The following is a 26,441-nucleotide window of genomic DNA, read 5'->3' as shown; positions in this document are numbered from 1 at the left end:
ATATATATATATATATATATATATATATATATATATATCAGCCATTACTGCATGATAAATAAAACCTTTATTTTAAAATTTATCACATTGGAATTGATAATATTTGCACTGGAGCTCTAATATCTGCTCATACCTGTTTCTCAGTCCTCTCTGCTGTAGCTGATACAGTCTCATGATTTTTGTGTTCATCCATTGTACAAGGATAACATATACACTGCTGATCAGTGCGACAGAAAATCTCTAGTAGTTTCTCATGTTGAGGGCAGATCATCTCCTGCAGTCGTCCAGTGGCGTCCATTAGACTGTGTCTCTTACCTTTGAAGAAAGTCTCATGTTGTTCAAGATGATTTTGACAGTAAGAGTTCAGACACACCAGACAGGACTTGATGGCTTTGTTTTTGTCCCCAGTACAGACATCACACTCCACATCTCCAGCTGCAGCATAACACTGAGCAGGACGAGCAGCTTGCAGTTTGGTCTTCTTGAGTTTCTTCACCACTTCAGCCAGGATGGTGTTTTTACCTAAAACAGGTCTTGGAGTGAAGGTCTGTCTGCACTGAGGGCAGCTGTAGACTCCCTTCTGATCATCCTGATCCCAGCAGCCTTTAATACAGCTCATACAGTAACTGTGTCCACAGGTGAGGGTCACTGGATCCTTCAACAGATCCAGACAGATTGAACAGATGAACTCATCCTGAGCCAAAGAAACACTGGATTCTGCCATTTTACTGCACAAACAGCAACTCACAGACAGTCTAGCCCTTAGAAACGGGAATAACAAACCCACAAAACGGCTGATTCCCACACGCAGATTGCACAGGAAGTGAACTGAAGTACACTGAACGGAAAGTAGGAGTGGCCAAGAGAGAGAGAAAGAAAGGAAAAGCAGGAAAGAGCTGGCGAGATGAAGGTGTCGATTCAATATCTGTATGGAAGTAGTCCTGCATTCTGCTGAAAATATTATTTGTGTTAATAGTTGATCACTCCCGTAACGTTGCAATCTAACGCTCTGCTACCCTCTACTGACCACAAATACTAATGTTGATCATCAAAATATTTCCTTTCACTGTTTTACTATCTGTCCGTACAACGAATCAGTTGTATTTTAACATCTGTCGCATGATATATAAAATTATATTTAATATGTAAATCATAAGTGATTGAAAAAAGTTACTTTTATAACTGCTGCATTGGATAACTTGGTAACTTTGTTAAATAATGTCCATGATATATTTAAAAATGATCCCGTCACATATTATTTAATGTCTTGTCAATTAGAAAGAGTTTTAAAAACATTCAGGATATTTGGTAGAGTGAACCAATGAGAGGTATGTAAGAACTATAAAATAGAAGTGACACAAACCTACATTTAAATGTATATAAAAAAATAAAATCATGTCCAGAGTATGAAGACTCAGTGGGTTCAGGGTGAAGTATCCTCATTTAACACAGTGAACAGAACAACTGTGTTAAGTAAGTACTCTTAATGGCAGGCCGATGGAGCAGGACTGACCCTGTCTGTTTCTGGTCAAAGTCACTGTGGTTAAAATAAATTATTAATGGCTTACTGTAAACCTGTTGAGGCGAAATGAGAAGATCCAGAGATGCAGTGACAGAAGCAACAATATGAGACTCAACTGTCACAATTAAAAATCTTTCTAAAGTGTGATTGTTGAATCCACCATTGTTTCATAAGCATTTAATATTTTAAGATGAAGAGGAACCTGTAAATCCACTCAATGAATATCAATGTATGATTTAAAGGAAACACAACAAAATGCATATCATGCTTATAATTTGTTTTATTTAGATTTTACAAGCAAGTAAATTAAGGCCACACTACAAGTATTATTTCTACTTTTCGGTAATATTTCCACATCTTTTAATTCTAGTCTACTTTTATTAACATTAATCTAATTAATCTATGATTTACACAATAATAAAAAATATGTTATTTCACTGACAGGAGTTCTAGTGTATTAATTAATTTATCTGGTAATCAAAAGAAAAAACTCTAAATCAGCATTTCACTGATACTGATTTACCACAGACCTCAAACATGATTCTCTGTTCAATTCTTACAGTTTTACTATCAAAATGCATGATTTAAAAGATGAATAAAACCTAAAACCTGGATACAGATACTGAGTGAATGTGGTCTGGACTCTGTGAATGAGGGCCATTGTGTCAGAGAGGCTGTATAAGGACAGAGTTCCTGCACTGTGATCCACATGCACTCCTATTCTAGAGGAGCTGGAATCAGAGCAGTACAAACTCCAGGACTGATCAGTGATCATTACAGCCAAACATGCACACCTTTCCCTATCCCTTCCTGCTGATGCTCTTATATGACACTGATATACACACCCCACCATTAACATCCCAGTAACAGAGTCCACACACTCTCTCTACACAACACCTGACAAAAACCATCAAATCTGTCTGATCAGGATACGGCTGGACTGTCTGAATGTATTCAATCACCCTGTTCCCGTTTTTTGGTTGTTATTCTTATAAATCCATTTAAGTGTTAGTGTTACAACCCACTTTTTGATATCAGCCATTACTGCATGATACATTAAAACCCTTTAGGATAATACATTTTCAAATGTTTTACACTGCAATTGATAATATTTGCATTGGAGCTCTAATACCACCTGTTTCTTAGTCCTCTCTGCTACAGCTGATACAGTGTCATGGTTTTTGTGCTCAACCATCATGCATGCATAACATACACTGCTGATCAGTACGACAGAAAATCTCCAGCAGTTTCTCATGTTGAGGGCAGATCATCTCCTGCAGTCGTCCAGTGGCGTCCATTAGACTGTGTCTCTTACCTTTGAAGAGATTCTAATGTTGCTCAAGATGATTTTGACAGTAAGACTTCAGACACACCAGACAGGGCTTGATGGCTTTGTTTTTGTCCCTAATACAGACATCACACTCCACATCTCCAGATCCAGCATTAGCAGGACAAGCAGCTTGTAGTTTGGTCTTCTTGAGTTTCTCCACCACTTCAGCCAGCATGGTGTTTTTACCTAAAACAGGTCTTGGAGTGAAGGTCTGTCTGCACTGAGGGCAGCTGTAGACTCCCTTCTGATCATCCTGATCCCAGCAGCCTGTAATACAGCTCATACAGTAACTGTGTCCACAGGTAATGGTCACTGGATATTTCAGTAGATCCAGACAGACTGAACAGATCTCATCCTGAGCTAAAGAAACATTGGATTCTGCCATTTCCTGAACACAGACACCGCGGTTCATCAACAGAAACAGTGAGACAAAAACCTGTTGAATTTCAATGCCAGACTGAGCAGGAAGAAAATATATTAGTATTTTATGACAGTAAAAGTAGGTGTGCTGGATGGAATAAAGTTCAAACAGGAAGAAATGTGTGAGTAAGCTTTGCTCTTTTAGATTCTTTTGAGCAGTCTGTGAAGAAGAAGCTCAATGAATTCATTGAATATTCTACACATTCTCTGCACTTGTTTTATTAAAAAAGTAATTGCAATAATATATTACTGCATATTTAAAATTACTCACAAACACGAATGCCAGGATGTTTGTATTGTTTTATTGCATTGTTTCTTTCTCTATTACTGCATTGTTTCTTCTTGTCTCTATTTTATCTTTTGTTCTTCCAGTAGCCTACATTGTAAAATGTAGTTTCTTTAATGATAATTCTGTGATGTTTTTCATCTATAGCCGCACGGTGGCGTCCTTTTACCGTCATTCGGCCTTCCACAATCCGGGTGAAGTTCACAGGCACCGGCTCGTCAGGAGCAGCGGGAGTGCGCTTGTGGGGAAAGTGGGCGCGAGCGTGCCAGAGGAGTTCGCTCGCGCCGCGGCTCAGGAACAAGGAACTTCGACGCTCAACTGCCCAGCAAGACCAATGAACGTCAAATTCATCATGTTTCTTTAGCCATAGCCGTCGAAACACCTGGAATATCTCGTCAGGTACGTTCATCTGTCAGTAACCTGTGGAAATACTTACAATTATAGGTGTTTAATCGCGTTTTACGGATTTTGTAAACGCGTTAGCTGGTTAGCAGGTAGGAATGAGAGCGAACCTGTTTCCTCAGGTCTAACTTACCTCTTCCCAGCGGAGTAAACTTTGTGTACAGACTTTAGCGTAAAGATTGAATTTACTATAAAAAATAAAATGTAAAATAAATGTAAAAGTTTAATTTGACATGTTTACCTGTCACACAGGTGAGTTTTAAAAGCGTGACTCTCACCTGAGGGAAGGAATTTCACCTCAGATTTTTTAAGATCCTACCTTTAGCGTCATGCTATTTTTAACATTTTTTAACATAGATTTGTTTTTTTGTTTTTGTTTTTTCAGTTGGATTGTGTTTGACTGGGAAAGCTAATTTTGTGACATTTGACATTGATGTGTCATTGTTTGAAGTGTGTCTATGACATACTGATACGGATTTATATCATACACGGAGGTAAAATGAAAAGGAAATGACTCGTTTTATGTCATATGTGGGGAAATGATTATTGTCAATAGCAAATTGTAAAATTGTGTGCTGATTTGCTGTCCAGGGAACATTTTTATTATTATCAATATTTAAAACACGTGAGTCATTTTTTTCAGGATGCTTTGATGAATAGAAAGATAAGCATTTATTTGAAATAAAATGATTTTGTAATGTACACTATACCATTCAAAAGTATGGAGTTTAAGAGAGAAGTTAATACTTTTATTCAGCAAGGATGCGTTAAATTGATCAAAAGTAATTTATAATGTTACAAAAGATTTGTATTTCAGATAAATGCTGTTCCTCTGAACTTTCTATTCATTGAAGAAACCTGAAAAAATTCTTCTCGGCTGTTTTGGACATAATACTAATAATAAATTAATAATTTTTTTGAGCAGCAAATCAGTATATTAGAATGATTTCTGATGGATTGTGTGACTGGAGTAGTGATGCTAAAAATGCAGGTTTGAAATCACAGGAATTAATAACATTTTAAAATATATTCTAATAGAAAAATGTTATTTTAAATGGTAAAATTATTTCTCAATGTTACCATCTTTCCTGTACTTTGGATCAAATAAATGCAGACTTGGTAAACAGAACTTCTTTAAAAAACATTAAAAAAGGCCTTATAGACTCTAAATCCTGTATTAAAAATCTAAATGACAGCACTTTAAACTTCCATGTTGACAAGGAGGGCAGTATGTCTATGTGAGTGATTGTGTTGGAGATATGAGGTTTCTTTCTCTGTATGTATGTGTGTGTGTGGGTGGAGCTTCTGTCACATGCTTTGCTCTTACATTGTCTTGTTAGACTTTTTGTGCAATATTTATTTATACAATTAACTAAAACACCGGCTTTGTGCTCACTGACATTCCTGCCATTCATTAAAAGTTTTCCCATGACATATAAAAATACTTTGGTTGGAATTAAATTTTGTTCTATTCTAGTCCAGAAACATCAAAGAAAGCTTTGATCTTTCTCCAGGTTTCACAAGGTCATGTGAAATTAACAAAACGTATCACATTTATAGGGATTATAGATTTGTTTAGTCATTTTATTGGTTATAGAATTACATTTTTGTTGTTTCCTTATAACATTTTGTTTAAAAATCCTTACCATAAATTAAGTAACCATAAATTACTAGAAAGTCTTGGAAAAGGTATTGGAAATTCATTGTTTTAAAGATGTAGGAACGTTTTCTTTTCTGCCTCTTTGCATCCCAAAATCCTGTTCTCAGACGCTTCACCACAGGATTGACTCTTCCTGATGTCATCCCTCATTGAATCAGGCTTGTGTTCAGTAAGCCAGTGTTTAGTTGCTGAGCTCAGCTGTCTCTGGTTAAGCAGCATGCCAGCATAGGCTATCAGAGATTTCCTTTGATGCTGTGCTTTAGGACAGAAAGACACCTGCACTGTCAGATGTAAACAGAATGTTCAGCAGATTTTATTATTAGACTTTTATTATATTTTTTCTAGACATAAAATCAGATGTAGCTTTTACAGTTGGCTAGTGCCAATGAGCATTTCATTCAGTATATGACATAAAAAGTCCTGTTTAGTCTTCTGGTGCTAAAGGAAAATTATATGTAAACCCAAGAAACAAATAAATTAAGTTGCCAACCATTAACATTTTTAATAATGTGGCATAATTGCCAGTATCCCGGCTTGATCACATGGAGAGCTGAATTGGGATACATTAACATGGTATTTAGTAATGTCATCATGGTTAAGTTTTAGATCTTTAAGTGTCTACACTAAAAAAGTTTAGCCTTGCAGATATGAATAGCATTTCTGACAGGTATGTTTTTTAGTCTAATATTGTCATATTTATTAACCATAGTTGAATGTATATGGTGTGTGTTTAAAGTTGCCACCTGTAAAAAAGAAAAATCACTGAAAAGGCCACTAAATCTGCTTTGTATAATTTATGTTACCTCATAATTGTCTCAGTCAGGATGAGTTGCTCAAGTCAAAGACATCTGAGTGTGGATGTTTGCTGTGTGTTGAAGTTCATATACCCTGAAGTAAATTCCTCTTTGTTTCAAAATCCTGGTTGCTCCATAGCGGTGAACTAGCAGGAAGCATTTTTTTGCTTCATGTTTATGTTTGTGAAGCTTACACATAATAGTGTGTTAAAATGTTACTAGATAAGAAGATGAGAAATTTCAGGCTAAATTTGCAAGTTTATGTAGAAATTGGGCATACAGATGGTCATAGTTTTTTAGGTGAAAGAGATAAATGGGTCATTCTACAGAATTGGTGCAAACTGCTGTCCCACAACCAAAAAACACATTTAAAAAGCATTTAAGTATTTAAATTTTAGGTGTTTACTAAGTTCCTTTATTATCTATTGAAACCCACAATAGTATTTAAAATATTAGTAAGTTTAACCCTAACCCTAAATTTAAACTTTTAAAAAAAAAAATTATATTTAAATATTTTTTAGCATTTTTTTTCCAAGTAACTATTTTGATTCTTTATACAGGGAGTGCAGAATTATTAGGCAAATGAGTATTTTGACCACATCATCCTCTTTATGCATGTTGTCTTACTCCAAGCTGTATAGGCTCGAAAGCCTACTACCAATTAAGCATATTAGGTGATGTGCATCTCTGTAATGAGAAGGGGTGTGGTCTAATGACATCTACACCCTATATCAGGTGTGCATAATTATTAGGCAACTTCCTTTCCTTTGGCAAAATGGGTCAAAAGAAGGACTTGACAGGCTCCGAAAAGTCAAAAATAGTGAGATATCTTGCAGAGGGATGCAGCACTCTTAAAATTGCCAAGCTTCTGAAGCGTGATCATCGAACAATCAAGCGTTTCATTCAAAATAGTCAACAGGGTTGTGGAAAAATCAAGGCGCAAAATAACTGCCCATGAACTGAGAAAAGTCAAGCGTGCAGCTGCCAAGATGCCACTTGCCACCAGTTTTGCCATATTTCAGAGCTGCAACATCATTGGAGTGCCCAAAAGCACAAGGTGTGCAATACTCAGAGACATGGCCAAGGTAAGAAAGGCTGAAAAACGACCACCACTGAAAAAGACACACAAGCTGAAACGTCAAGACTGGGCCAAGAAATATCTGAAGACTGATTTTTCTAAGGTTTTATGGACTGATGAAATGAGAGTGAGTCTTGATGGGCTCGTGGCTGGATCGGTAAAGGGCAGAGAGCTCCAGTCCGACTGAGACGCCAGCAAGGTGGAGGTGGAGTACTGGTTTGGGCTGGTATCATCAAAGATGAGCTTGTGGGGCCTTTTCGGGTTGAGGATGGGGTCAAGCTCAACTCCCAGTCCTACTGCCAGTTTCTGGAAGACACCTTCTTCAAGCAGTGGTACAGGAAGAAGTCTGCATCCTTCAAGAAAAACATGATTTTCATGCAGGACAATGCTCCATCACACGCGTCCAAGTACTCCACAGCGTGGCTGGCAAGAAAGGGTCTAAAAGAAGAAAAACTAATGACATGGCCTCCTTGTTCACCTGATCTGAACCCCATAGAGAACCTGTGGTCCATCATCAAATGTGAGATTTACAAGGAGGGAAAACAGTACACCTCTCTGAACAGTGTCTGGGAGGCTGTGGTTGCTGCTGCACGCAATGTTGACAGTGAACAGATCAAAACACTGACAGAATCCATGGATGGCAGGCTTTTGAGTGTCCTTGCAAAGAAAGGTGGCTATATTGGTCACTGATTTGTTTTTGTTTTGTTTTTGAATGTCAGAAATGTATATTTGTGAATGTTGAGATGTTATATTGGTTTCACTGGTGAAAATAAATAATTGAAATGGGTATATATTTGTTTTTTGTTAAGTTGCCTAATAATTATGCACAGTAATAGTCACCTGCACACACAGATATCCTCCTAAAATAGCTAAAACTAAAAGCAAACTAAAAACTACTTCCAAAAATATTCAGCTTTGATATTAATGAGTTTTTTGGGTTCATTGAGAACATGGTTGTTGTTCAATAATAAAATTAATCCTCAAAAATACAACTTCCCTAATAATTCTGCACTCCCTGTGTGTATGTATATATATATATATATATATATATATATATATATATAAATAATTATAATAATTATTATTATTTTTTATTTATTTATGTCACTACAGCAACAGTGTATGTTTTTGTCCAATGGCTGAGTTTCGGTAGTAATTTTTATTTTTATTTTTTTGGTGTGTTATCCGATAAAATTGACACTACCACAGTTGCGGCCAAAGCACATCATCATAGTTTTGGTAATGACAAAAAGGAACACATAATCCTCATATTTGGGGGAAATAAACAAAGTTTTAGTACATTTATGTACACTAAAGTAGCAAAAAAAATATATTTATAATGTGGATGTAAGCAGAATCTTAATTGGTCAAAATAACCATTCTAATTAAGTTATAATTACTGTGCTTCGGTAGTGACAAATCTGGAGAAAGGACAAATATTCCAGAACTTACTAAAAAAAATATAAAATAAAAATTAACTGCACAATTGCTAGAACTTTCATTCACTTTTATTTTCAAAATGTTTCCAACTTTGACTTTAGATCAGTTCTGTAGAATGGGCCATATATCTTAATATATGGGCCAAAATATTGTTGACTAATTTTTGTTTGTTTACATCATTTAATTATTAGCTTTTCTGTATTATTGGCCAGAATTTTAATGTTGAGCATCCTAAATGTTTGTTTCTTTTATTTGTTTTTCTTTTAATCCGAATGTTTTAAACTACTTTGTCATTTTAATTGGTAATAATTGTATTTTTTTTTTTAGTTTTGTTTTCCTTTCTGTTGTATTATCAGTTAAATTAAGACATCAGTTCTTTAATGACATCACATTACAGGAAGTGACATTATTTTTGGTGAAAAACAAAACAAAAGCATAAGCATAATTTTTTTATTACCTCAAACAGGAAATCAAATTTCCTGTATTGGCATCTGAAGGAACATTTCACACTGATACAGACATCAGTCATCGATATAGTTTTGATAAAATATCCTCTGTCTCTCTCTATTTCTCCTTCAGCTGATTCCACATCAACCCAACTCAACTCATCATGCTCCTCTCCTCCTGCTATTGACCTTTGACCTCTGACAGCGATGGCGGTGGCCCCGGGTCAGACGTACATAGAGGTGGAGTACGACTATGAGTACAAATCCAAAGACCGTATGATCACCATTAAACAGGGGGAAAATTACCTGCTTGTGAAGAAGACCAATGAAGATTGGTGGCAGGTGCGTAAGGATGAGGCCAGTAAGCCCTTCTATGTCCCAGCGCAGTATGTGCGGGAGGTGCGACGGGCTCTCATGCCCCCTCCTAAACCCCTCAGTGGAGCAGGCCGAGGGGGGACCGGACCCATTCGACCATCTGGCCTGGAGATTCAGCGGTCAGATGACACCAAAAAGAGCCCATGTCCCTCTCCCTCCAGCAATGCTTTACTGCCGCCCAGGGAGGACAGAGGCAGCCCAGGCAGCCCAATAGCACTCATCCCCCCCACAATAACGAACACTTCACCTGGGTCACTTCCTCGTTCCAGAGCTGAGTCCCCAAGTCGCAAAGTAGATGGAGAGAAGGATAGAGAGTTGGAGAAGAGCAGTCGAGGACTGGAAAAAGGTGCAATTCATGAAGAGTTTGTCGGAGAGGGAGGCGGCTTGGATAAGAACCGAAATGATTCAGAATCCGGGGATGATCTCAGCAGTGGTTCGACTGATAACCTACAGGTGAGAATCTCTTGTAAATGCACTAATCATTGTGGTCATTAGAGGTGAAGTTATTTGGTTTCTGTGCTACTAGTGTCGCCTGGCAGAATGACAAAAATAAAGCTTGTTTGCAAATGCTCTTTACACTTATGCCTTTTCATGCCTCACAATATCTTACTATTTTATCTGGGGCTTGACAGTAAAGAGCCAATGTGTGGCAAAACTTGACTTTAAAGGGGCTTAATGACTTAATATAACGTAAATTATGTCTCTTACTAAAATATGTAATAGAAAACCCATGAAAGATTTACGCTATTATAAACAGGGTTTCCGCGGGGTCTTAAAAAGTCTTAAAAAGTCTTAAAAAAATTCGCTGTTCTAGGTCTTAAATAATTTCACACAGGTCTTATTTTTCCGATGTCCATGTAACGCTACCTCTAAAGCTCATTTAAATTCTCTTTTTGTTGTTTCCGTGGTGTTGTAGTTCTTTATTTCACTATTCCAAATATAATTTGCTGTATTTAAACTACAAATGAGACCAACATGCAATAGCCAATCAGCTTTCTGTTATTGGCGCGAGTCTCTCTCGGATTGTACCGCGGAAGTAAAATGGATTTAACTTTTTAGCTTTGGGGAAGTGCAAGTTTAGCGATACTTAGCTTGAAAAAACTGAATATAGGGCTTGGCTAAGGCCAGTTGCTAACAACTGTAGATTTTTTTTCTCCCCCTGCGGAAGTTACTGCGTCTTCAGACAGAATCGCAGTAGCAGAATACAGGTCAAACTACCTTTTTCTGTATATAATGTTCTCAATAATAATAATAAATATAGGTCGAGCTAGCTGACCGCCAGCCTTGGAGATACTTTTAAAATGTTTTTTTTTTACTTGCCCGACCGAACAAACCGCCTGATTAAAACTGAAGTGACAAAAACAACTAGCGAAGCATCGAAAGGCAAGAAAGATTCATATTTTAATACATTCAACGTAAACAGAAATTGATAATGGATAGTGTATTTCTGGTCTCTTCGTGACATACTTTAAAACAAATGAGCGTAACAGCACTCTAAAGAAACACACTGAGGTAAAAATGTTAAATGTATAGTTTATTTATAAAATGATATAGTTCAGTAATATACCAAGTGAGCTTTTTGCTGAATATTCTCACAATTACAAATGTTACATTAATTTTAGCTCAATAAACAAGTAGTTAGTCAAGTAGTTACTTGCATATTAGACAAAATATTTTCACTGTTTTGTTCTGTTTCACCAACGAAAATAGTTCCAAACAAGGATCGCAGCAGAAGCATTCTCCTATCAGCGTTTTGCTATGATTCAGCGTTTTGCTCGAATCAGTTGAAATAACTCGCTCATGAAGTGACTTACCGCCACCTGCTGGTAGTTTAATGTGTTTAAAAGTATGCCGCCACACCCAACATTTCTAATTGATTTATTTATAAATCAATAAATGTATTTAAAACATTAATCTCACTTTTAATTTTGCAGTGTAAATTGTGTAATCTCACTGCTAACAGCCATTTACAATTTATTGATAAATTCATAAAATAAAATTTCAAAGTTAATGCATACATTTCAAAAGTTAAAAAAAAAGGCCTTTATAAAGGTAAATCAAATATGCAGATTTAAGATGTAAAAGCTTATAGAGCACTGATGAAAAAATTGCTACAGAATTTTTTTTTACATCAGGGATATTTTGTGTGGAATAGTATCTGCTGATATGAAAAGTTCACTGTATATCGTAGTAATAAATTTAATTTATGACAGCCATGAAATTGTTTACTTTTTACATTAAACACATTAAATATTACATATATGCATGCAATATAATATCTATTTCCATTACAGGTTTCTGTCTTAAATTTCATATAAGGTGGTATTAAAAAGGTCTTAAAAAGTCTTAAATTTCACTTGTTCATATCTGCAGAAACCCTGATAAAAATCCACATCGTTTTATACATATATACATAAGTATAAAGGTAAAAACTTATAAAGGTAAAAATTACACGGAATAAAGTGCAAAAGAATTATTAAAAACCAATAGGTATCACTTTACAGTAAGAACCCTAGTTAATGCATTAATATTCACAATGAGCAATAGCTACATTTGCTACATAAGTTATTAATAATTATAATTATTAATTATTATTTATTCTTTGTTAAAAAATACAATTCTTAGTTCATGTTAGCTCATTAAATACCACAGTTACACTTTTCAGAAAGTGAAAGCTGTTTTGTTTACGGCAGTGGTTCTCAATCCTAGTCCTGGAGGACCCCTGCTCTGCACATTTTGCATGTCTCTCTTATTTAACACACCTTATTGAGATCTTCAGCTTGTTAGTTCAGGTCATGGATCTCTCTCCTAATGAGTTGATGATCACAATCAGGTGTGTTAAATAAGGGAGACATGCAAAATGTGCAGAACAGGGGTCCCCAGGACCAGGATTGAGAACCACTGGTTTACGAGGTTTCCAGGGTAACGGCAGCTTGATGTTTAGCGCCATCTGCTGTCAGAGAATAAAAGTGCGATTTAATCCAGAGCGTCTCTCACGTGCTATGCCACATTCGCGTCAACAGCCGTGACGCATTGTGACCAGTTGATGGGAAAGTTATCTTAAAATGCATTTAAACATCTGAATAATTTGTTAGAAATATTTATTCTAGGTATTTTGATGTGCCCATGATAACAATATTGATTTACCTTTCACAACGTGACATGCTTTAAACACGCCTCCTTAGCACGCAGAAAAATTAACTTTTTTTGTAATTGCGGGTTTGGATGATTACGTAATCGTGGCATCCATAATCATGATCGCGATTACAAATCCGATTAATTGTGCAGCCCTAGTATTAGTATTTTATTTTCCAAGGTTTGTGGCAGTAAAAAAAGCAACAGGTATCACAAGTAGCTCACTGAGGGCAACCATTTTACTTAAACTTAATAATGGCACTCCTCATAGTCCAAAATATGTATAAAATGATGTAGATTTTTACTACTGCATATTTCAGTAAGAGACATCATTTTAGTGTTGGGCGATATGCTCAATTTTCAAATCGCCCTATCGTCAGCCTGAGAGATCGCCGATACACGATACTATCGTGCTAATTTAATTAATTATCTCTGTACTAAATTCCTTATTCGTTTTGTAAAGGTAGACTTTCTTTTGGCATATGATTAAGTTGTGCGTGTACAGAGCGTTGACTATAGTTCTGCCGGAGTTGTTCAAGTTACTTTCGGTTTCATTCTCTGCTATCATCAGTGAGTGAGCTGTAAATGTGCGTGACAAAATGTAAATGAATGAATCTTTCTTTACCCGTCATATTGCGATAATGTTACCGCTGTATGTCTGAAGGTTGTCATCAGGTGATGTTGTAGTTAAGTTCATATTGAATGCGGAGAAGTGACGCGCGTGTAATTCACGTGCGTATGTTTAGCGCCATCTGATCGCATCGTAATTCTAATTAACGCCTATAGACGTTACTGAGATGAATGTTTATGTTTACTGTATACAGACTGATTATGATACATCGTAATTCATTCAGCCTGAACCAGGTTTTACTACCTCTGTTATCCTAATGACTGCAATGCTAATATAATATAACACTCCCTTTAGAATCAGTTAATGTACCACCGTACTGGATGATGAAAATCTCCCATTCTCACTGCACGAGGTGCGTTAAGGCGCTGTGGCCTCTCTATGCGTGTGTTTATACCGCGGCAAGTTTCTGAAGCATCCTAGAACAGACTCTCTGTGCTGCATTGCTAAAGTTAAGTTCTTTGTTGACGGATAATAATAATAATCGTCTAACTATCGTCAAAGGCATCAGCAACAGGCGATATCTCTGACTATCGTCGATACACGATACTATCGTCTATCGGCACAACCCTACATTTACATTATATTAAGCCATACATCTCTGAATACCTGGGGTTCTCTTTAACTTAACTGTTGAGAAGAAGCTTTGCAAGTGTAGTATCTCAATTAAAAGCCAAATACTCTATTAAATTGATCCATTTTGTAAAAGTACTGTCAATGTTTACCTTTTTTTTTTTACCCCATTGTTTTGGTAAGTCTTTAGATTTTTCTTGTATTACTGCAACCAAATGTAAATTTAGTGAATTTTTATGATGTATTGCATCAGCCATGTTGCCACACTGGCTAAACACCATCTGGCTCAGTCTGTCTCAGTAGCCACGCCCCAAACTCTCGCTATTGGTTGATCTGGAAAGTGACTGATGGATATTAGCGGGCCGCTCCTAAAGGATTAGTTCAATTTCAGAACAAAAATTTACAGATAATATATTTCCCTCCTTGTCATCCAAGATTTTCATGTCTTTCTTCAGTCATAAAGAAATTGTTTTTTGAAGAAAACATTTCAGGATTTCTCTCCATATAATGCATATGTATAGAGCCCCCAAGTTTGAACTTCCAAAATGCAGTTTATATGCAACTTCAAAGGGCTCTAAATCCCAGCCAAGGAAGAAAGGTCTTAGGATCTAGTGAAATTAACGGTTATTTTTAAAATAAATTGGCAATTTATATACTTTTTAACCTCATGCTCATCTTGTCTCGTCTCTGAGATGCGCATGCGTAGCCTGTGTGATCCGGGTCAATACAGTTTTAAGGTATGTCGAAAAAACTCCCATCTCGTTTTCTTCCCCAACTTCAAAATCATCCTACATCGCTGCAGAAGTACAGAGTGTTTACAAAGTGAACATACAGAGAAGATCAAACGCCCTTCACAAAAAAAGGTAAAACAGCGTTGTAGGATGATTTTGAAGTTGAAAACGAAAACAAGATGGGAGTTTTTCAACATACCCTAACTGTATTGACACTTACAATCTGTTTTCATTTTTTAAACACATTCATGTACAGCACTTTGTTGGACTCTTGTTTCAGCATAGTTACTCATCAGTTTTTTTAAGGCATCGCTCTCTTTTCTCATTTCTCTCTTTCTCTTTCTCTCTCTCTCTCTCTCTCTCTCTCTCTCTCTCTCTCTCTCTCTCTCACACACAGTCACACTTCCTACTTTCCCTGAAGCACTTATTTTCATCATCTCCTCCCACTGTTTTTCTGTCGTTTCCTTCTGCTGTGTCATCACAGCATTTCTGCTAAACAGCAAATATTTGCTGTTGTGTCATCATGGCATGTGTAGGATGGTGTGAATCAGTGATGCGGGGGTAAATGTATAAACAACCCGAACCCGACCAACGTTTTCAACTAACCCACCCGCAACTCGGACCGCAAAAAAAAAAAAAAAGCAAATACCATTTTCTTAACAGTTAAGATGTTGCATGTGTTTATCCAGTCTAATTGAAGTGTGCGTCTCTCCCCCGACTTTCCCAACAAAAATCCCACCCCCTCTCAAAAAATACGTAAAACTGACATTCCTAAGCTATGTGTTTAAAAGTAGCCTATTAAAATGGTACAATGGCATTGCAAATCGCGCTAAAAATCGAATCGAATCGAATGCGATTTTTAGCGCGATTTGGCGTAGCTTGTCAGTGATTTACGCCTCTGAACACTCCAGCTGAACGCAGCTGAACGTACGTGATGGAGATTTACTACTAATCAAAGTACCGGCTTCATTCACTAAACGCGCCTTAGAATCGCTTTCGATTTTTCGCCCAGCCCTAGGCTCTAGACATTTTTTGCTCGATATGGATTAATCTAAGAGCCAATCACACAGCAGAAATGTGCGACAACAGCCAATCAGCGTACAGAGTGCGTGTGCACGTCAAAGTACAAAGTTCATTTCCTACCGCACTTTGCGAAGCAAACTTAACACCAGGGCGACAAAAAAAGAGAGAGGAAGCAGCGACGAAAGTGAAACTAACTTCGAGTTATTATCCAAAGATGTTGAAATTGTCGACAAAAAAGGTAGCACGAATTCCGTTATATAAGTGATTTGGCTACCTGAAAAGTGACTCTTAGCTCAGCTGAGAGTTTGGCGCGATTGTTAAAACTGAAACCGAAAGCAAAAAACGCACGCGCATTCAAAAGCAATTTTAATCCCCCCAATGCACGCAAATTAGGCTACATGACATATCTATGCTGTTATTAGTATGTAGGCTATAATAGGTTGTGTATGTCTATAGCTCTGTATCATGCTTGAAATATCCGTCTCTATTTGCACTTTGAATATTTAGAGAGTAGCCTACTTTGATTATGGCTGAATTATCTGCACTTAATACGATTAAGAAAGAACCGTGTCGTAATTTTTTGTTATTTATACTGTAGATTGTTTCAAAATACAGTGGTTGCCTCTAATTTAAATAGCTCAACCTATAATAGAGAAAATAAACAATTGTGTTAATAATAATAATAAATAAATAAATAATTGTGTTACAAATTATGTTTTTACAATAATTTTATGTTTACATTTTGTACATTTAGTCTCATTTACCATACTCTGTCACAACTTTTATTTTTTTAATTTATTTTAGTAAGTTGTTTTAATTTTTAAAGCCAAATCTGTAATCTGTTTTTGTTAATAAACTATACTTTAAATGTAATTTAATGAACCCTTTCATTTTTGTGGCTTTAGTCATTGTTGGGATAATATTTTAAAGCTGGCAACATCAACAGCTTATATCGAAATATATATCGTTATCGTTCAATATGGGGAAAAAAATATCGAGATTAAATTTTTGCCATATCGCCCAGCCCTACGCTGAAGTGTGGAGTAATGAGCACTCAAAATTCAGATTTGCGTCACAGGAGTATATTACATTTTAAAATATATTCAAATAGAATGCTGTTGTTTGAAATGGTAATAATATTTCACAATATGACTGCAATCAATTTTGTAATTGAATGCAGCCATGTGATCATAAGAGATTTATTTGAAAAAAAATATTACTTGTTTGCATTACATTGTTTGCATTGTTTGCAAGTCAAAAGGTTTTGGACAGTAAGGTTTTTTCATGTTTTTTAAAGAAGTCTCTTTGATCCAAAGTACAGCAAAAACAGTAAAATGTTTAAATATTTTTGCTATGTAAAATAACTACTTTCTATTTGAATATATTTTGAAATGTAATTTATTCCCGTGATTTCAAAGCTGAATTTTTAGCATTATTGCTCCAGTCACCTGATCCTTCAGAAATTATTCTGATTTGCTACTCAAAAAACATAGTTTATAGTGTTACAAAAGCTGTTTGTTTCAGATAAATACTGATCTTTGGATTTTTCTATTCGTCAAAGAATACTGAAAAAATTTACTCAACTGCTTTAAATATTGATGATGATAATAATAATAATAAAATGTTTGTTAAACAGCAAATCAGCATATTAGAATGATTTTTGATGACTGGAATAATGATGCTAAAAAAATCAGCTTTGAAATCACAGGAATGAATTACATTTCAAAATAGAAATAGCTGTTTTACATAGCAAAAAATATTAATTTTTTTTTACTGTTTTTGCTGTACTTTGGATCAAAGAGACTTCTTTAAAATAACTTTAAAAATCTTACTGTCCAAAAACTTTTGACACTGAAGACTGGAGTAATGATGCTGGAGTAATGATATTAATAAATTGTGACCCTGGACCACAAAACCAGTCTTAAGTTGCTGGGGTATATTTGTAGCAATAGCCAAAAATACATTGCATGGGTCAAAATTTTTTATTTTTCTTTTATGCCAAAAATCATTAAGAAATTAAGTAAAGTTCATGTTTCATGAAGATTTTTTGTAAAATTCCTACTGTAAACATATCAAAATGTAATTTTTGATTTGTAATATGCATGGTTAAGAACCTAATTTGGACAACTTTAAAGGTGATTTTCTCAGTCTTTTTGATTTTTTTGCACCCTCAGATTTCTGATTTCAAATAGATGTATCTCAGTCAAATATTGTCCTATCTTAACAAACCATACATCAATAGAAAGCTTATTCATATGCTTTCATATGATGTATAAATCTCAGTTTTGTCAAATTTAACCTTATGACTGGTTTTGTGGTCCAGGGTCACAATTACATTTTAAAATAGATTCAAATAGAAAGCAGTTATTTTAAATAGTAAAAATATTTCACAATATTACTGCTTTTGCCGTATTTTGGATCAAATAAATGCAGGGCTGGTGAGCAGAATTTAAGCTTTACTTTCTGTCCAAAAAAATCGTTTGACTGGTAGTGTACCTCAGCTTTATTGGGATTCGTCCCCCTCTGTTCTTACCCATTTTTTTAGTTAATGTAATGTAAAAATTATAGTTGATAGCTGATTAAATATGTGGTGTAAATGGTATAGCAAAATCTCTCTACCTATTTACAAATTTCACATTTTTAGTCACACTGTAAATATAGTCTAAATGCCAACCTGTTCTCATTCCCTCATGAAGGACTACCTGTAAACATCAGAAATCCTCAAACCAAAATAAGGGACTTGGTATAGTCATTTCAGTAGTCTTCAGTATGCCTTAGTTAAAAACTCTTTGAAACAAGGCGTGTTCTGTTTGTGCAAATGTATCAGTTAATGTGCGTGACCAAAGGTCACCTGCAGGAACGTAGAGGACATACTAGTACATCTCACTCTCCAGAAAGAGAGAGAGAGAGACTGAGAAAACTCTCAGTCTGTAGTTCCTTGCATTATCTATGCGTGTGAACAGAAAGATTGTCTTTATGTTCATATGAAGATTTGCTTAATCTCTGAGAACAGAGGGAGAGCGGGAGAGAGTTCGGATAGGGATGTTCACCATGACATGACGGTGTTAGATGGGAGGGGGTGAGGAGTGTTGCTCGGTGTTTGTGTGCATGTATTAGTACTGGCTCTAGCATCCTGCATCCAGCACAGTTCAGAGTTGCTTGCTGCCGCATCACCAGTTATAGGATATTCTGCACTGAGCAGCACTGCGGAGACACTATGTACCCAGAGGAGCCGGTAAGAGAGGAACAAACACATTTACACCATGCATGGCAATTTCTGTAGTTGCCTATGCTTAAATTGTTCTCTCTCTGTTTTTCTTGTTTGTTTCTTTTACCCAAACGTGGCGGTTCTGTTATTGTTTACTCACCCTCATGGGTTTCTGGACCCTGTATGACTTCATTTCTTATGAGAATGATATTTTTGAAAATGTATTTTTGTCCATACAGTGAAAGTTAATGGAGTCCAGTGTCAAAGTATTGTTTTTCTTTAAAATCTCTTCTTTTGTGTTACACAGGAGAAAGCTATAATTGTCATTTTTAGATAAACTGTCCTTAAATTATTGGCACACAGACAACTTGCGTTGTACGTATGATGGACTTTTCTCTATCTAGCTATATAAATGCGGTTGCATGTGCAATACAAACGTTCACACAGGTTACTGTATACACATGCGCACACAAACAGCAGAAAGAAACAGCTGGAACATGATGTGCTTGTATTGTTGTCTTGAGTTACTGTGACATGCTGATGTGACCAGGATGTGCATGTGCGTGATGTGCATTGCTGGATTACATAAGCTCTGCTACATAACAGTTCAGTGGACAGCTGGCCTGAGAACTGCACACACACAGCATCAAGAATACACACAATTTAAGAAAGCATGCACTCAGCATTTACATCTCTTCACAAATCAGCTAAAACACACAGCGTTTGGCACTCATGTGTGTTTTTGCCTTTGCTTTTTACACAACTGTAATGATGCGATTGTAAAAACCGATCTGATTTCTGATTCCTCTGCCCTGATGCAGATGAAACGCATAAGCTGTTTTAATCTGTTTGCTCTGTCCACCGAATCTCAGTGTTCGACTGCTCTATGGCCCTATTGCTCTGTAGCTTACATAATACTATAATGCTAATACTGTATGGTAGCTACTGTTAATACACTTCGCTGTAAACATGGATCATTGTCACTGTTGCAGCAGCTTTGTTTAACCTTGTTGTGAAAGTTTATTTTAATGTAATTGTCCCCTGAGATAAGTGTACAAATAGACAGCATTTGAATGCAAATTCCTATTCTCCTTTTAGAAGGCTGCTGTGAGCTCAAGGTTTAACCTGCCTAGGCTTTGTGTATCCCTGCACAGGGTTGATTTTGTGTACTGAGACCTTGTGACAGAGATGAATGGAGTCAGTGGTTGATTTGCATGCTGAGTTTCTGATAACTGGTGTTGTATCAGTTTTGAAATGGGATTTATGCAGTGTCAGCCACAGATTTGATCTTGGCTGATGCATATTGCAGAAAAAATGTCAAGAATTTGATTGGCTGGCTCTATGCAGTTACAAAAAATCAGGGAGCACAGGTTTTTATCAGTCTGACAGATTTTTTTTATAAATACTAAAAACAGTAATATTGTGAAATATCATTACATTTTAAAATTGCTCTAAAAATTTAATTTATTCCTGTGATGGTAAAGCTACATTTTCATAAGCCATTATTATTCAGTGTCACAATCATTCTATTGTGCTGATTAGTTTTTTATCAATGATGAAAACACCTAAGCTGCTTAATATTTTATAATATATATTTACATGTTTTATATGCACACTACCAGTCAAAAGTTTTTGAATGGTAAGTTTTTTTTAATGTTTATTTGATCCAAAGTACAGCAAAAACTGTAAATTTTGAAACATTTTTACTATTTAAAATAACTTTTTTTATATTTAAATATATATTTTTAAATGTAATTTATTCCTGTGATTACAGGAATACTACATTTTCAGCATCAAAACTACATTTTCAGCATCATTACTCCAGTCTTCAGTTTCACATGATCCTTCAAATATCATTCTAATATGCTGATTTGCTGTTCAAGAAACATTATTATTATTAGGGGTTTAAGCACATAGTGCTGAAACCCTATTGTAATTGTTGTGGTTTTATTATGATCAATATTTAAAACAATTGAGTAAATTTTTTAGGATTCTTTGAATGAGTAGAAATGAATAGAAAGATCCAAAATTAGCATTTATCTGAAATAAGCTTTTGGAACATTATACACTATACCATTCAAAAGCCATTTATAATTTTAAAGAATTTAAAGCATTTATAAAAATTAATATTTTTATTTAAAAGACATTTATAATGTTACAAAAGATTTCTATTTCTGACAAGTGCTGTACTTCTGAATTTTCTATTCTTCAAAAAAAAAAAAAAAAAAAATTTCAGCTGTTTTCAACATAATGTTTTTTGAGCAGAAGAATGAGAATCAGAAAGAATTAGAATGATTTCTGAAGGATCATGTGACTGGAATAATGATAAAATATTGAAATCACAAGAATAAATTACATTTTAAAATATATTTTTGTATAGACAAAAACAGTTTTAAAATTTTTATTAAAAATAAAAAGGTTTTTATATTTTAAATAGTAAAAAATATTTACTAATTTCACTTTTTTTGCTGTACTTTGGATCAAATAAATGCATTAAAAAAACTTTTGACTGGTAGTGTATGAATAAATAAATAAATTGAGGAATTCAAAATACATTTTTTCAGGATTCTTAAAGTAAATTATTTAAAAAAAGTTATAAATAAAAAATCTTTTTTTAGCAGTGTAATGCATACTTTCTGAATATAAGTATTCTTTTTTTAAGTGTTATTTGAGGATGAGAAACATCATTTATGGCGCCATTGCTAATTTGATTGTATTATTGAAATGTGAGTCTGGCAACTAGTTTTTGAGGTTCTGTTTTTTCTCATTGAATTAGATATGACCTATACTTGTGTGACTGAAAATAGCTGCCGAGTGCGTTTCTAACGTGACCACTAAGTGAACTAACTTGCTTTGAAAGAGTATTTCATTTTGGATGAAAACACTAAAGTCCAAATGGTTTTTCCATTGATTTCTTAAGTGTTGTCTGTGCAGCCGTTCACCTAGACTGCTCTGACATTTCTTGAGCAAGCACTTTATATTGACCTCAGATGGCCAGAATGAGAGTTTAGTTTGTTTATATCCACTATGCACTTTTTGTTTTTGTGGCAACAGGGTGTGTTTTATGATGTCATCAAGTGTTTGAACATCTTGCCCAAGGGTTTTCACGTGGTGCACCCTGGGCTATATTTTCAGTATGTGCTCTCTGATTTTAACCTGACCTCAAAGTGACAATAACTTACGTTCATGTTCAGAGCAAACTTGCATACTCAAGTACTGGTTAGGTTCAAAGGTCGATTTCTTGTTCTGAGAGGGCTGGTTAGCTTCAAGGGTCATTCTAAGAAGGATTGGACAGAATAATCTACGTCTCATCATTCTTGGCACAGAGGACACACACGCAGGATTACTGTTCATTAGGTGAGGAGCTTTCTAGGGTTGGTCTGTAGTAAATGACTGGATTATGGTTTAGTCATGATGTGTGTGTGTGTGTGTGTGTGTGTGGTCTAGAAATGATCACAGAGTGTTTATTTACTGTACATACAAGAAACTCAGAAGAAACTTTTGTTGCGTTACCCAGAGAGGACCCTTAAGTGACAGAACAAGAGGAGCAACTCAAGACATTATTAGATTACCAGATTATGTTTCTGCCACTAAAATGCTCCATAAATTCAAGACAAAGGGGCAATTAAACAAGCTGTCATGATTTAAAATGAAATGTGAAAATTAATGAAGTGTCAGTTCGTAGAATTATATTTAGATTAGCACTGCGTTTTGCGTGATTATGTGCAGCGTTTGGCTTTATAACCAGGGCCTAAAACAAACTTTTTGGCACACCTGCCAATGGCCTGTGACATAACCAAATTTACAGACCAAATGTTTTTTTGCCGGACATGAAACTCTTTTTTGCAAAAACAGTCAGTTATTACTACTACAATGACTAAATGTTTTAAATTTGTCCTGCTACTGGGGTCTCTACTAAATGCATTTCCCCTCAATTTTACCTATCAATTATAGCTATTCAACATTACTAATAAGAAAAGGTATTATATCTTATTTTTAGGCTCTGAAATATAAACTTACAATTTTTAATTTAAGTGATTTTAAAACAATCTTCACATAAACTATACATTTTATATGCATAAACTATACAAATTAATCTTTATTCAAGCTACAAAAGTTAATTAGCGACTTGAGAAGTAACGTTACACCCGAATGCACACCTTTCAAACTTTACTTCACAGCACCATTTAGGCAGCGTAACCCCAGGTATGGGTCGACACATTCTTGGGTTATAAAGAATAAAGCCAATTGGCGACTGACACTGTTACATATACTCGCCAATGCCAATTTTTACTTGCATTTGGCGCTTGGTGAGTGTTAATTTTAGCCCCTGCTTATAACCAAAATCAAACGCATTTCTGTTGAATTTAGGAATGCATTGGCCAATCAGAGGTGCTTAGATTAGTCAGCGCTGAAAATGCTGGAGCTGTTGTTGAGTGCGCACACTTGCAAATTCCTTCAAAATAAACAACACAGTGCAAATACGATGTAAATAAAATATTAATTTAGTAGCTTCAGTGATTATAACAGAGTTTTTGCATAACTTGTGGAAGACTTGGCTAACATCATTGCTTGACATGTTTGTCTGTGAAGCTAGAATGTGACATGTCCAAAATGAAACAAAAGGGTTTTATATTGTTTTCTATTAGGGGTGTGCGATATATATCGTCGGTGTAATTGTTGTTTTAACGATGTTCAGTTTGACATTATCGAGTATTCAAAACACCTACAGAGTGCAGCGCATGCATTATGTGACGTCTAGACTAGTGCGCGAATGCATTAAAAGGATGGTTCGGAGTAGATTTGACTTCATCGTAAAAGTCCACCTACTACGTCTGTGTGCATGTCAACGTATTAGGTGCACTTTTACGTCCTTTTCCCAAACCAGGGAAGTGACGTCGACGTGTCGCCATTTGTAGTTTTTGAGACTAGTAGGGATCGGGTAAAAGTTGTTTTTAAAACACTCATGGTTAGGGCTGCACGATATTGGGAAAAAATTACATCGCGATATATTTTTTTCTTGCGATGTATATTGCGATGTGTACAAATTCATTTATGTTCATCAGGTTGTTTTGAACTGCTTAAAAATCAAATAATAATTCAAGAATAATTGGGGTAATTTTGTAAGCATTTTCAAAGAATAAAAAATTTAAAAGTACAGTATAATCAAAACCCTGAAATAAAATACTTTTTAAAGCTTATTTTGGGTAGTTTCATAAACAGTTTGGCTGTATCCGTAATCGCCCCCTATACCCTATTCACTATTCCCTACATTAGTCCACTCATACAGTCCACTTGAAGGAGTGAATGAAAATGAGTGAGTGAATTCGGACACTAAGTGCACCAGAAGGACTGCCGCTTTTGCATAGTATTGCTATACTGTTTAACAATCATTTAAAACGGATAGTTCGAGTAGTACGATTAAAGGATTTATCTTGAACTATGTCAAGGAGTTTACGTATAAACCTTGGTTAAACAATTTAATAATCAATTTACAACGAATTTGTACCTGTGTTGTACGCTGTATTACGCAGTGGAGGAGCGCTTTGTAAAATGAACGGATGGACGATTCAGCTGCGGGCGCCATCGTCTGTCGAGACTAGAGATGCACCGATCGATCGGCATCCGATCGCAATCTACCGATAGGGGCGCTATCGGTTTTGATCAGAGTTCTCAAAATAGATCAGAGCAGGCCAATCAGATGACATTTACAACAACAAACAGCCATCAGAGCACGCATTCCCACTTCTCAGACTAGGGTCTCCTAATGGGCGTGGCTGTCTCTACAACGCATTAACACTGAAGATGACGTCGCCGGTATGGGTTTTTTACAACGTGTCCGAGAAGGACAACAAATTTGCCGTTTGCAAGGTGTGTGCAAAGGAGATACCCGAGGAGGAGTGCTACAAAAGAATTTCAACACAACGAACATGATACGACATTTGAAGGTTTCTCACATTAAGGAGTATACCGAGTTTACAAATTCAGCGACAGCTTCTGATAAGGCAGAGAAAGAAAAAGAGCGTGCATGTATATGTACAGGGTGCGATTTGCCGGGGGGGGATGGGGGGTGGATTTCCTCCCCTCTGGTCTATGCATCCCTGCCTCTGCTGAATTATTTTTATCCATGGTGGGGATGAAACGTCCCGCGAAGCCGCTCCTACGTCCCAATCTAAATCAAATTATTAGCGATACACGCTTTAAAGTCGTCTAAATCAAATGACGCTTTGAAGTTGAATGTTCTGAATCAAATGATTCGCGATCCGATTGGAACGCTTCGAAACAGTGAATCTTTTTGCGACGCAGTGGTTTACTGATTCGGAGTTTACAAAAAGCTCCATTGATACTTTGTTCACCTTCTCTATAAAATGTATACCTTGTTTGAAATTAAATCATTACTATTAATAGGCCTAACTTACAATGTTTTTATTAAATTGTGACCACATAATACAGCTTCCGTCGTATTAAAAACATTTCATGACCTGACACTCATTATCTGGTTCTTGCCTAAAAAGACGGGTATATAATGCGCGTTGTTAACAGATTACAGTTAACAGTTTGGTCAACCTCTGCCTATGGAGAGAGAAAAAAAAGTTTTCAAAAGCATCCCCCCCTCTGTTTTTTTCACAAATTGCACCCTGTATATGTATATGTATGTGTATGCATATGTATGGCATATTTATTTTATTTTTCCACAAAAAGCTTGTTGCTAAACTCTAAATTGTGATTCTAAGAAAGAGCCTCCTGAGAGTTAAATGTTTATTATGGTGCACATGTGTGTTTTGCACATAATAATTTTTTTATTTTAAGATTTAACTCCTTTTTCCACAGAAAAACTAAGGTTCATAGTTTACAAATTGTGTCAGCTCTAAAAGAGTGAAATGTTGTGTTGTACACATAATTACTGCCAAAAGACAGTTTAAGATAGTAAGCAACACTTACTCTACTGTATGTAAGCTGAGTCCAAGTTGTCTATGAGAGTCTCGAGAGTGTTCAATATTGAAATTTGCCTCAGCCTGCAATAAAACTGGTCAATTCATGATACTTTCTCATTTCCTACTTTTTATACTAATACAATGTCAATGTTTGTACATGAGACAACAATATTGAAGAATTTATGGATTTGACGCTGTGATCGGTAATATCGGGATCGGCAGATACTGCTTTTGGTGATCGGTGATCGGTGATCGGCCCCCAAAATCCAGATCGGTGCATCTCTAGTCGAGACGCGGGAATTCAGTCGGCGCGCGACTCTCACAGTGCATTATGGGTTATCTCTAGCTGTTGAGCGTACATCGGTTGTACACTCGTTTTCGCATTGTGGGATTGAATGAGTGCACTCGGGAACGTTCACTATGGTTTCGAACACCACTTAAAATGGCTGTCCCCT

At 35.9% G+C, this 26,441-nt stretch overlaps 2 protein-coding genes across 4 annotated transcripts in view; one reads left to right on the top strand and one right to left on the bottom strand.

Moving 5' to 3' along the window:
* The window catches only part of LOC141342418 (E3 ubiquitin-protein ligase TRIM16-like), a 3,878-nt gene extending 2,965 nt beyond the window's left edge, over positions 1–913 (bottom strand). The window contains exon 1 of the mRNA XM_073846862.1: positions 134–913. Coding sequence (XP_073702963.1) covers positions 134–724 — 591 coding nt within the window. The 5' untranslated portion in view covers positions 725–913. The remainder of the gene's footprint in view (positions 1–133) is intronic.
* Positions 914–3,814: 2,901 nt separating this feature from the next.
* Positions 3,815–26,441, top strand: part of arhgap12a (Rho GTPase activating protein 12a) — a 52,938-nt gene continuing 30,311 nt past the window's right edge. For all 3 annotated transcript variants that reach the window (XM_073847386.1, XM_073847385.1, XM_073847384.1), the window contains exons 1-2: positions 3,815–3,957; positions 9,512–10,206. In XM_073847386.1, the coding sequence (XP_073703487.1) occupies positions 9,586–10,206 (621 nt within the window). In that variant the 5' untranslated portion in view covers positions 3,815–3,957; positions 9,512–9,585. The remainder of the gene's footprint in view (positions 3,958–9,511; positions 10,207–26,441) is intronic.

Source organism: Garra rufa, chromosome 9, assembly GCF_049309525.1.
Source record: "Garra rufa chromosome 9, GarRuf1.0, whole genome shotgun sequence".
Lineage (NCBI taxonomy): Eukaryota > Metazoa > Chordata > Actinopteri > Cypriniformes > Cyprinidae > Garra > Garra rufa.
The sequence above is the reverse complement of the archived record's forward strand: the minus strand, read 5'-3'. Positions and strand labels throughout refer to the sequence as shown.